Consider the following 13,402-nt stretch of genomic DNA (forward strand, 5'->3'; position numbering starts at 1 on the left):
CATATAACAATGTTTACATGATTTCCTTGGTTCAAATTTCCATTATCTAATATGATATAAATTGATTTGAAATTCCTGAAAGGATCTGCAAAAAATTAATAAGATTAGCTGAAATATAACAATTATATTAAGCAAAAAAAATGGAATTTGGTTTTGGTCTATTTGCCTTCTCATATAAGCTACACCTCCAGTCCCATATTGCATATAGAAATCGTTCAAAAACCAACTTGTTTGGTTTGTTCCGTTCTGGATATTTTTGGATATAAGCCTTCGGCAATTTTATAAATACTCACCAACCGCTAAAATCATACCTATCCGCTCTTGATTGGGATAGGTCTTTATTTTCAGCGAAAATAATTCAGTGAATGTTTTGCATAATGCCAAACACAATAATTGTCAATGAGAAAATTTTGTCAACCAATCAAACAAATGTCCTGTCAGAGCTATCTTGATTCAAACCAAGCATTGAAATCATAACTACTTTTTGAAAAAGCCAATATCTGAGAAACTATTCAGGTTAGTTATAGGAACTTCAAAATAAAATGAAAGATAATTGAATTTCATATTTTTCAGTCCAAAAAATAGAGTGTGTTCTATTAGAGATAACAAAGTTATCTTTGTTCGAAATTTAAAAAAAAGTGATAATGATGTTTGGTAATTCTGTATATTATTGATAAACAAGTCTCATCGAAGAGAAATAATTTCTATACATTTCGATGTTATTTAGTTTTCAATTGTACCTTTTTCATAAAAAAAACAATAGCGAGGTACATATTACCTTTCATGAAATCACGAAAAGTGTATCAAAATATAAGGTGTTCTATTTGAAAAACACACTTTTTTGAGCCACCCTGTAGACTCCAAAATAATTTACTTTTGCAGCCTTAATCCATATACATTTAATTAAATTCCTGAAAAAAATAATGTCTTGCTTCACAGAGAGTGTTGTATGGGTGTCCGGCGCTATCTGATCATTTCCATATTGATTTCAATGTAAGAGCCACCGATATACAGCTGTTTCAGCCTATTGGGCATCGTCAGTACCGGGCAGGCGGTCCTCGATTGAAAATAAAATGTGAATAACCAAAAAAAATACTCGATAAAAATAACTGCGTAAACGCAATCGAGAAATGAATGTAACCACCTTTTGGTGTGACACCCACAACTTGCCAAGTTGTTATGTCAGTGTTGGTGGTTTTTCCAATCAACAGACTACTGCGGTAGCATAAATTTGGGGAAATATCCTGAAATGCCACTGGAAAACGAAACCGCATGTTTCTAGAAATGGTATGAAATGAGAAAGGTTAATGCAGTCAAGCTGCTGGAAAATAATTACATGAAAATCTAAAAATAGATAAGTACTTTTTGATCACTCCCATATTGATTTCAATTTAAGAGCCACCGGTAGACAGCTGTTTCAGCCTATTGGGCTGTCCTCGATTGAAGACAAAAGGTGAATAACCAAGAAAAGTACTTCATAAAAATAACTGCGTAAACGTAAGCGAGACATAAATGGAACCACCAACTGATGTGACACCCAAGTGAACTTCTGAAATTTTTATGTCAGTGTTGATGGTTTCCCCTATCAACTGCAGTAGCAGAAATTTGGAAAGCTATCCTGAAATGCCATCGGAAAACGAATCCATATGTATCTAGAAATGATATGAAATCAAAAATGCAGTCAAGCTGCTGGAAAATAATCCCATGAAAATCAAAAAAATAAATAGATAAGTAGTATTCTGATCATTCCCATATTGATTTCATTTCGAGAGCCACAGGACAGCTGTTTCCGCCTATTAGGCATCGTCAACACCGGGCAGGAGGTCCTCGATTGAAGACAAAATGTGAACAACCAACCAAATGTGATAATTCGAGCTTACGAGAAGTTTCATTTCCTTCTTCTAGAAAATCTGAAATTACAAAATAGAAGCAAACAAATATAATTTTGGTCTATAAAGAATTATATCAATAATTTACAGTAAAAAATTATCAATAGATAATTTCCAATCATCAGCTGACAATTCAATTTAGGTAATTTCCGCCTTTGTTGTTTCCCAGCTGTAGTTACATACAAATATTTAAATAAATTACAGAGCTAGTTGCTGATATAACAAAAGGCGAAATTCAACTCAGTTAGCACAAGTGCTGCTGAGTTGAACAACTCAGCAGCACTCAGCACTCAGCACCACATATCACATTATATTTTTTTTAGTCGAGAGGAGAGTTTTTGTTTCCGAATGAAGGTGAGAAATACTATTGCAACACTTCGTAGAAATGTTGATATTTGTGATATCTCGAAAGATTTTGGTAATTTAGGTGCTAAGTTAGAAATATATCGTATTGAGAAATATCGAATTAATTCGTTATGGTCACAAATGTTGCTGGAAGGAAAAGAATCATAGAATTGAGAAAAAACTTCACTATCGCTGAATGAAATTTGATTATTTGAATTTGTCATATTGAGTATAAATTGGAATTTGATAAATTGAACGAAACATAATATTTCCTAGTAATTTAAAATTATTTTTGACATAATCTGAATGAGATAATCTTGAAACTTGCTTTTTGGAAGCTAGAATAAAGTTGGTTCACATTCTCTAGTGATGATGACAGAAGTATATTATTCAAATGAATACGTTTGAAAATGTCCTTGTAGGACGAATGGTGAACATTCAAACAAAATTCAGCTTTCATTTTCAAGATACTTACCTGGATAACTAAGATATTCAATGTAATACATTCAAAATCCTGTCCTTGTGGGAAATGCTTTGCGTCAATTCATATGACCTTATTATTTTTTCCATAAAAAATACAAATTTCACTATAAACAGTACCTATAATGCCTGAGCTTTCAATACTGACGTACCACTTATAAATCTCTGTAAGGAGAACTCAAGTAATTTCTCAAAATAAATCTCAGTAGTTACGAAATGGACGCTACGGAAAAATAATCAACCTGACGGTTTCAAATGCAAATCGGCAAACAGCGATTCTTCGTTTTTTCAATGAAAATCGATTTTTCTTCATGAGAAATCGATACAGAAAATATTGGACTTTTCGATAACCGTCTCCATTTGCATAAGAACTATTATACCATTATATATAGACTAACCATACTTTCTTTTTACGAAACCTTATTCAAGTAAGTCATATAGTCTCAGCTTCTAAGTAAAAGATGGCGATAGCTGTATCGAGTGTTATTGATTTTTAATTAAATGAAAATAATTGATGAATTATTGCATGTAATGGAAGAACCGATAATTTTTTTGTTACAATCTGAAACAGTTTCTGTTTTAACTATATAAGTGAAGTTCCACTTCGTGAATAAAGTATTCCATACACCAAATCATTTCATTGAAGACAAAGCAAAAATACTTCAGAAAAATCCTTAAGACGCTCTAAGAGCGGTGCTTGTGCAGAAGTAGCGATTCACGTTCGATTTGAATCTTTGGAGATCAAATCTATTTGGAAAAACGTTCTCGGGTAGTTTATTCTACATGAACGCAGTCCCTCGCATATTTCTGATATTAACCACTCTTGGTGTAATCAAATGTGCCAAGTAACTTGAACACTTCCCGTGAAAGTATCTATAGAAGAGAGACAAATCTCGAACCTTCTTCGATATTCCAGACTATCAAGGTTGCAAGTGATAATCGCGTCTTCAATCAGGCAGATGGCTCTCATCTGGATGGAATCCAGCGGCAGCAGTAGCAGCAGCAGCTTCAGGGTATACTTAAGGGCGGAGCTCTATACATGAGACAGAAACTTGTATGTATCTGACAGGCTGTGTCATTTCGAAATATTTTTTCACAAATGATGAACAATCATATTATCTACTTCTTGCAACAGGGAGTGGCTTTTTATATTCACGGCCAGTTTTGGAGGTCTGGAGTACCTGGAACAGTGAACAAATAGAGCTCCCTAATCATTTTCTGAATAAAGAAAACAATTTCTTCAATAGTCTATTTAGACCAGGGTCGATAATTTTTGAACCAAAAAAAAAATAACAGTGGGATGAAATCAATTAGAAAAAAGGGGAGTATGTTAAAAATGTTTTGCCCGACTTACGGCAAAACTACAAGTTATATTTGAAAAAGTTGAACGGTGAAGTTGTAGGTAACAGAAATATCTACAATTTATGTGTTCACAATTTCTTCACATAATCCCAAAATTTATGTGAAAAATTCAAATAACCAAGGTATTGGTTTTTTATGTTTATCTTTAAAAAAAAAAAAAAATTCGACGAAATTTGGAGGAAAATTACATTCCCATGTCCCAAATACTCTGTAATTTATTAGATTTTAAATATTTATTTTTCCCCTTATTGACTTAATATTCAAAAAGCACCCTAATTTTCAAATTCTTGCGTCAAAATATCAGATTCGAAATAAAATCGGTGTGCTTTTTTTGAAACCTCAGTTGATTCAGTGTTATTTTTTCATTTTTCATTTATAAATAGATTTGATGGATTGTTCCACTTTTTTTATATCTTCTTTACTTGCACCTTTCTTATAGAAACCATTGGCCAAATTTGACAAATTTTTAGCGTCTAATAATGAATTTACGATACTTTTCTTTCCTTTTCCGGCAATTCTAGATGTTGTATCGCAACCGGATAAACATTACAGAAATGCAACAATATTTTTGAAGGATTCATTTTTGAAACTATTAGACGTGAAAAATAGATCCTTTATATTTTCAGAACCGGGTTTGAGAAAATAAATGTCATGACCATTCGAATTTAGTTCAAGCTTGATTAGTATCTTATCAGCATCAGCATCTTCTTCTACTTGTTTACAGGAAAACCTTTGTGACTGTATCCCATCTCCTGTGACCCATCAAAGATAATATAGCTACTTGCTGCGTAATATTTTTCTACATAGCGCAAATATTTATTCTTGATCTCTCCTACCATTTCATTTTTCTGCCAAATTATTACCTATTAGATAATAACTTATTCGTTTGTTAATTATAGTAGTATATTTTGATTTGCAATTTTTTCGTTCATCAATGTAACATGGAGTCTTACGGTTTTTGAGTAATTAAAGTGTAAATTTCAATAAATAGCTCAAAATTGTACATAATGATTGAAACATTTTTTTAGAATTCGAGTTTTTTTCGATTTTTTGCATTTTCTGAGAACATTTACTATAGTAATGTATATTATTTTACATCATCAGAAACTAGAGATTTCATTGAACGAAAAGTACACCGACTTTTTGAAAAAAAGCTGATATATTGATGCGACAATATCCAATGGAAAATTAGTGTGCTGTTTTGATATTGAGTCAAAATAAGCTGAAAAAATAAATATTTCAAATCAAATAAATTACAGTGTATTTGGGACATAAAAAGGTAAGTTTTTACAAAATTTTGTAGAAAAAAATTGTTTTGAAAAAGATAAAAATAAAAAATCAAAAACTTGTTTATTTGAATTTTTCACATAAATTTTGAGGTTATGTGAAAAAATTATAGATACAAATGTTTTAGATCGCCTACAACTTTGCCATTCAACTTTTTTGACTCGTAATTTTGTCGGAAATCGAGATCAACCATTTTTTACTCTTAAAAACTCACCCCCTTCCACTTCCCGAACTCAGATCGCCCGTAATTTATTTTTCCTTCCATTTTTATAACAATCCTCTTCTAATCTAATGGGTTTTATCCTGATATTGTTTTTTCACTTTTCATCATTTTTGAAAGCCCTGGTCTAATCAACAACAAATAGAATCAGTTCAGGATCACTATATTTTGGATTTGAAGGCTTCCAAACCCGAAAAAATAGTGAAAACTTCGGCTGCTGAAGCCATAATCATTTTGTCAGAATCATTTCAATGAAGTATGTTAAAATTAGTAGCCCTAGAACAACAAGATGGCACATTGGGTCATATTGGATAATTATCAAAAACAAACAATAATGTATTTTTTTCCTTCAGTTACTGGTGAACTGTGTTCTTTTTCCGAAAATATCTCTACGAAAATATGATACATGAAATAAATGATCACAGTTTTATGTTTCAGTCTTAATCATGATTTCAACCTGTTGAATATTTCAGGAAAAAAATGGCGTGATATGAGACCAATTCTTAGTCCAACCTTCACAAGCAGCAAAATGCGAACAATGTTTCTATTGATATCGGACTGCTCAGAAAAATTCGTGAAACATTTTGTAGAAAATAATGAAAACTGTATTGAAATAGAAATGAAGAACATTTTCACTCGTTTCACGAATGACGTCATAGCAACAACAGCTTTCGGTGTTGAAGTCGATTCGATGAAACAACCCAATAACGAGTTCTATCTGATGGGAAAAGAAGTAAATAACTCCACTGGATTTTGGAGACTTCTCAAGATTTTTGGATATTTCATAATCCCCAGCGTTTACCATGTGAGTTATTAACATGCTAATCATCTTAGAGTAGGTATGTTTTACAGCTTTTTTGCTATGACCCTTTCAAACCTTGACTTTGACGGATTTTTCAAGTTATTTGCAATTGATAAGTTATATGGTTCGTATTGAGAAAATATATTTTTGAATTTGTATCCACTTATAAATCGGAAGCTTCGCGTTTCATGAAGATATTGAAATAACTTAAAGTAAAACATAAAGATTGAGAGGTTTTTTGAGTTCTCTAGGAACAAAATCAGGTGAGTAATGATTTGTTGTAGAATACATTTTTTGCAGTTGAGGAAATTTTTTGTAGTGCATTATTTATTTTGCATCACCTATAAGTGAGTCATGATGCAAAAATGGTAGGTAAGCTACTAAAATTGTTGAAAGAAATAAAAAGCTTCCCCACTTTTTCATATTGATCCAAATTACTTCATTTCTACCGCATATCACACATGTACTGCATAAGCTTAGTCGCGTCAAAATGCGTATTATTAGGAAACAAGAATGATAAAAATAATCAGTACTTATTTTTGAAATGAAGAAGTGAGTTTTTTAAAATCATTTCGATTAGAAAGTTTATATTATAATGCATGGACCAACCTCTTGGAGCTTTTCAGCACTCCGTCTGTCAAATATCAACGAATGTAATTAATATTCTGAAAGAAATATGAGGTTGAGATATCTTATACCTCTATTCTAGAAGATATTTTCAGAACTGGTAGATACTGCAGAATATTTCTGCCGTACAGCCTGCCAACACAGGATACGTTGCAGAAGAGACACTCATTTGCTGGTCATTTTATGTTGAGGAGTCAAGCTTCACGTTATGCTTGGGGGAGAAGTTCCATACATGAGAACAATACTACGAAGAAGGTATGACCTGAACGTTAAAAAGCATCAAAAGTTGCTGAGTTGTGTACAGTTTTCTGATTCGGAATGGTGCCGGTGTTCAAAACTTTTGAGAAGCGGTTCTGCAATTCCAGCGACATGATTTGCCACGACATATTGGTGTCCATTTCGACCCCCAACAAACATATTGAAGCAGAAAGTGGAACTGTCTGGCCTAACATTATTATATCCGGGTTGGAGAGATTTATTTTTTTGGAGAGAACCGATGCCTGGGTTCTTGTAGCATTGTATCGAACCTAATTGCTCTCACCTAAATTCAAGATTACTTCTAGATTCTTATCAAAATATGCAACCTCCTGCTGCCGATGAAGATGTGCATCCACAGTCGATGACCTGGAATCCTAATGGAATGACGAGACAAGTGTGCTGCAGATAGTAAATAAGTCTAAAAAAAAGGTTGAAGACAATATAAATCCCTGAGGAATACCAGCGTTGATGGTGAAAGTATTCGAGAGATATTCATCGACAGCCTCTTGCAGGAAACTTTTTTTCAGGAAGCTAAAGAGCCATATACAAAAGTGATCCGACAAGCCATAGCATTGAAGTTTAGCCAGCAAACTCTCACGCCATATACGGTCGAAGGGCTTAGAAATATCAAACGCAACAGGTCTTGACTGTCCATGTTTCTCGATTGCGTTATTTCAAATATGAGTGACATGAGATAGAAGGTTACTTGATGATCTTTGTTTCCGAAAGCCATATTGATGATCGCTCGGGATGTTGGAGCCTAGAAGGCTCAAGAATATGGTAGTTGATGGCTTTCTACATGAATTTTGATATCACTGATAGCAAAGCGACTGGTATATAGTTAAGAAAAGAGAAATGAAACTTTCTATGTTTTTTACCACTTTTATTTGTAACTAACGTTACTGCACTTTCGTCCTATATGGACATTTTCAAACTCATGTTTAAAAAACCCTTTTCTTTTAAGACAGGTTGAAAAGTCTGCAAAATACTGGTGCGATTTCATTTGCGCACTTTTCAAACACTTTATCAGGAGCAGACGCCTTGTTGACATTGAGCTGTTTCATAATTCGCCTGACTGGACGTTGTCGAAAAGTAATTTCTGGCATTGTGGATTCTAGCGTGAGAGTGCTGGGTGGTGTCTTTCCCAGAAAATCGACTGTGGAGTGGGACGCAAATTTTTCAGATAGAAGATTTGCCAGTCAAATGGCTGCTGTTGCAACTGAACCATACGCATGGAATTGTGGATATTTTGAAGTTTTGATTAACAGATTCAACTACCGACCAAAAGTTTATAGACCCATTGATTTTGACAAGAAGTGCATCCCCAATTCTCTGATTGTGACGATCTTTGCGCCACTGCCGATAGGCGAGATTTTTGGAGGCGACAGCTTGCTCGCCATTTCAATTGGAACAAGATTATCGTTAGAAGTTCGTTTCATTCAAAAAGGAATATATGCATCCATGAATGACAGAAGTACAAATAGATGGATTTTCAGAGCTGGAACAAATGTCTAGCCAGGGGACATTTCGGAAATAGTCTCGAACTCCGCAGACTCTATCCAGACCACTCTATCAAGATGGCTGTTATAATTATTGAAGTCCTTGGTGAAATGATGGCCTCTCTACTCTCGATGGATGCTGAAGGCTGTCAGTCTTTGCTCACCGCGCTTGCTAAGGGCACATGATTCTCGGATCCCACGGTGTGGGATATGGTCGTTGGTTGATAATGCTGGCGCGCTCTCCCGAATTTATCTGGGCTTTGGAGGAGAAGGCCTGATCAGCGCATACTTCGGTCTGAAAAATTAATAATAATGATAATATGCAGGGATGGCTAATAACACCCTTGGCCTTTGGTGAGTTGCTCTATCACTTACCCGAGCAACTGGTGCAAAACCGGACCGGCAGCCCAGGCGCACCCGGGAAGGAGAACGATATTCTTCCTCCGGTGCCGGTCGTGGGTCCACAGGGCAACACTTTGTTTCTAGTAAACGAGGAAGGGGCCCCCACAATCGAGCCGCTAGAAGGGGTCAGAGGCAAGGTGATGGGGCCCATAACGATGATTTGCTCACCGATGATAACCCTGGCAATAACAATGGACGCTTCAAGTGGACGCATGAGCTAAGAGATAGTCTTATGCATTGCTACGAGAGTAGTGAGCCCGCACGAAGAGGGTACATGGCGAGATTGCATGCTCTGTGTGAAACACATCCTGAGCATGCCGCCTTTTCCGCCCAAAATCTTAGGGATTACGTATCCTATCTTCTGCGGCAGGGCTATATAGCTCCTTCCCGGCTTGCTAACGAAGTGATGAAACTGATAGTTTTACCACCCGTTGGCACGGTTGTAGAGGAGACTCACATCATGCCACCAATGGAGTCAGTCAGAACACGCAGGGCTCTCCACAGAATAAGGAGCCTGTAGCCACAAAACCTGGCTTTTTCGGATGCGGAGGTTCATAGTGTTCTAACAAAAAAGGCTGACATCGGGGCAAATCAATACCGCCGTGAATAGCATCGTCCAATCGCTTTCCGAATTGGAAAAACTAAATCCAGGCCTTGCGATTCGAAATATTGAACGGCGTGTACACAAGATGGAGATTAAGATCACGTCGGCGAGACAACACGCGTCTCATATCCAATGTGTGATGGATTACAGGGCGGCCAACAGGCCTTTCACGCCCGCAGTGCGGCAAATAGCCGCCAAACTACGACGTATCCATCACACTTTAAGTCAGGGAGTGCTGCTGACCACCAAACAGCATTGCCTTGATAGGATACGAATGCTAGTGGCTGCTAAGAAGTCACTAGTGAGGCAAGCGAGAAGTATCGCGGAAAACCTTAGGTTCCGCGAGAAACCTTCTCGCTTATTCCAAGAGCCTACATGTGTTGTGGATAACCGCCGACCGCTGATCAGGTGGAATCCTTCTGGAATGATACCTATGAACACCCGCAGCCACTCAACTTAGACACTCCATCCCCAGCGCAGTTGAAGCTTTCAACAGAGAGCTTTGACAGCCTGAGCCTAATGAACTGCGCAACCCGATAACAGCAGATGACGTTCGAAGAGCCCTTGTGTGTTCCGAAAACTTTGCTGTTTCAGGCCCAGATGGGCTGAACACTCACTGGTGGAAAAAACTACCAAGCACCCACACCCATCTGGCCAGAGTTTTCAGCTCATGGCTGGACGGAGAGCAGCCGATTCCAAATTGGTTTGTCGAGGGGCGAACCGTTCTCATCCCCAAAATCGGAGATTTGTCGAATTACAGACCCACGACATGTTTGAGTTCGTATTATAAGTTGTTTACAAGCATCTTATACACACGAATACTCACTGCAGTTGACCGAGTGTTCGAACGGATATATGAGCAGAGAGGGTCGAAGAGAAGATGTGAAGGATGTAAAGAGAATCTGCTCATCGATAGATGTGTAACGCAGGATTCAATACAATATAAGCGTACCTCTTTTTGCCCTGGATTGATTACCGTAAGGCATTTGATACAATATCGCATGAGCTCCTCTTGCATTTGCTCAGATGCCTTGCGGTACCCGACAAAATGGTGAGATGCATTGAACAACTGATACCACTCTGGCGAACTCGCTTCACCATAACACCTGGTCAAACCAGAGTCCAAACAGGGTGAGTCACTTTCAGAAGGGGTGTATTTCAGGGCGATTCCCTGAGTCCCCTTCTCTTCCACATCTTACTTTTGCCATTATCCGTTGCGCATAGAAATACTCAAGGATGTAACTGTGGCACCCCCGGAAACCGGAGGCAGAAGGTCACCCATTTGTTTTATATTGATGATTTTTAACTTTATGCCTCTGGAGAGAAGGATCTCCATCAGTCCTTGAGGGTGGTGGAAGGGTACATGCATGCTATCGGTATAAAATTCAGTATAGACAAATGTGCAATGGTCCATCTCAATAGAAGACGATGCGGGTTCTACCGAGGGGATGTGCAGCTCGTAGATGAGAGCATCCTACACATTTGGATGCCGGAGAGACGTATAAGTACTACTCGGGGTGGAACAACGCCACTCACAAAAAGTAACAGCAGTGAAGAACTCTCTCCGCGAAAAATATCAACACAAACTTCGACAGATCTCGTCATCAGAGCTGTCAGGGAAGAACAAAGTTGCTGCAACAAATACGCTTGCCGTTCCAATCTTACTCTACTCGTTTGGAGTAGTGAAGTGGAGTCTGGAGGAGATGTATCAACTTGACATAAAGACCCGAAAAATGATGCATCTCTATAGGAGTTTGCATCCGAAATCGTCCGTTCCACGATTGTACTTCCCCCGACGACAGGGATGCCGTGTACTTTAGAGTTTGGAGTGTCTACATGACAGAATGGTACTGGATGTAGCCTGTAAAGTCGTCAAGAGTGCGGATCCCCTTCTCTGCATGGTTCGTAACCATTAATATTATTGGAGTTTTATCCCAACACCAAACCGTTATTTCAATACTTCGTCACGTGTTTCGATCACCAAGTGATGAAGTGGTATTGAAAGGTTGAAATAACGGTTAGGTGTTGGGATAACACTCCAGTAATATTCATTGATGTATATAAATAATGAGTAGATATTGCTTACATGATCACCATCCAGACCCTAAAGGACCCCCATCATCCCAATTATTCTGAAGGCAAATAAACAAAATATCATGATTGCCTTGCTGTTTTTATTTCCCAGAAATTCCAGTTGCAATAGTTACAGTACTTCAAATAAAATCAGAAAAGTTTTATTGTTCTCATTATTTTCTTGCTTTGCAGTTTTTTAGGATATCTGTATCTCCATTCACCAAAAAAATTAGTATGTTCTTTCGTGAGTTGGTGGATGACACTATAAAATTTCGAGAAGAAAACAATATCGTTCGTCCTGATATGATACATTTATTAATGGAATCCAGGAAAGGGATCGAACATAAAGAAGAAAATGTAGACATAGGTACAGGTTTTGCTACAGTTGAAGAAAGTTTTATGGGTGAGTCATTTTCAAATCTGGTGAATTGAATAATGTTTTGAATATCAAACAAGGGAAATACTTCACAACATATCATTTTAATATTGATTTCAGATTCAATGATATTTCTCAACTCCAGGATGATTTCGATCTACCATTGATAAGTTCATTTCCAGATTCCATGCATTTTGTATATAAAAATCTGTTTAAAATCTGTTTTTACGTTAATCAGCTGTCCCCATCAGAGATGTCTAAAGAAGTAGAAATCAATATACAGAACTCGCAGACCAGCAGCGGTTCGTCAGAGGAGGCAAGGGAGGCTTAGCCTCCCCATAAAATTTGAGGCTATCCATCGCAATAAATTAAAAGATATTGACAAATAATTATGATAATTTTTTTCTAAAAGTGCTTGGTTATCATTACTTTACCATTAATTTTCAATATAAATACATAATTGCCCACTACGTAGTACGTACAGTGTGGTACGTACTACGATGCATCTGCATCAACAAAACCCAAGCGCACCGCCCATGAACGAATAACGAATAAACCATCAACCCACAACCGGAAATAATAAATGCCAAACGTTGCAAGGGAGACAAGCCTCCGACCGCTTTAAAAAAAAACACCATCCACGAGACCGATCCAACCAGCGACATACGTCCCGATTTGTAATTTCAGTTGCAGAAATTATAGAGGTAGAGAAGGCTAGCCTCCTGTTGGTCTTCGTTAGTGTACGATTGCGTTTGTTTTCTATTTAATTATTCGTGACGGACCGGGACTGAAAAATATTTCGGTAAATCCTTTTAGTAATTCTTGATAATATCTGTTATTTGTGTATAAAACAGGCAGTATTGTATTATAGCAGTGCTTTTTGGTAATATATTTAATGTGTTTTTAAATTGCAGGACATATCCTGAGGAAATTACGAGTCTTGACGCTAATAATAAAATTCATATTCACTCGTAATTTCCTCAGGACATATCCTGAGGAAATTACGAGTCTTGACGCTAATAATAAAATTCATATAAGTTTAAAAAATGTTGGTGGGATTCAACTAACTAATCATCAATAAAAATTGATACATACCTGATCTGAATAAATATGAAACAATACAAAAAGTTCAACTGCCTTGTTTATTATTATTTTGACATGAACGCGGTAGAGCCAGC

General features: G+C 36.8%; 1 protein-coding gene across 1 annotated transcript in view; it reads left to right on the plus strand.

Moving 5' to 3' along the window:
- Positions 1-13,402, plus strand: part of LOC111507098 (cytochrome P450 9e2) — a 58,370-nt gene that overhangs the window by 39,820 nt on the left and 5,148 nt on the right. The window contains exons 6-7 of the mRNA XM_074186530.1: positions 6,057-6,388; positions 12,041-12,251. Of these exons, the coding sequence (XP_074042631.1) occupies positions 6,057-6,388; positions 12,041-12,251 (543 nt within the window). The remainder of the gene's footprint in view (positions 1-6,056; positions 6,389-12,040; positions 12,252-13,402) is intronic.

Source organism: Leptinotarsa decemlineata, unplaced genomic scaffold, assembly GCF_025532065.1.
Source record: "Leptinotarsa decemlineata unplaced genomic scaffold, Ldec_3_MD MMD2_P_RNA_scaffold_2, whole genome shotgun sequence".
NCBI classification, from domain to species: Eukaryota; Metazoa; Arthropoda; class Insecta; order Coleoptera; family Chrysomelidae; genus Leptinotarsa; species Leptinotarsa decemlineata.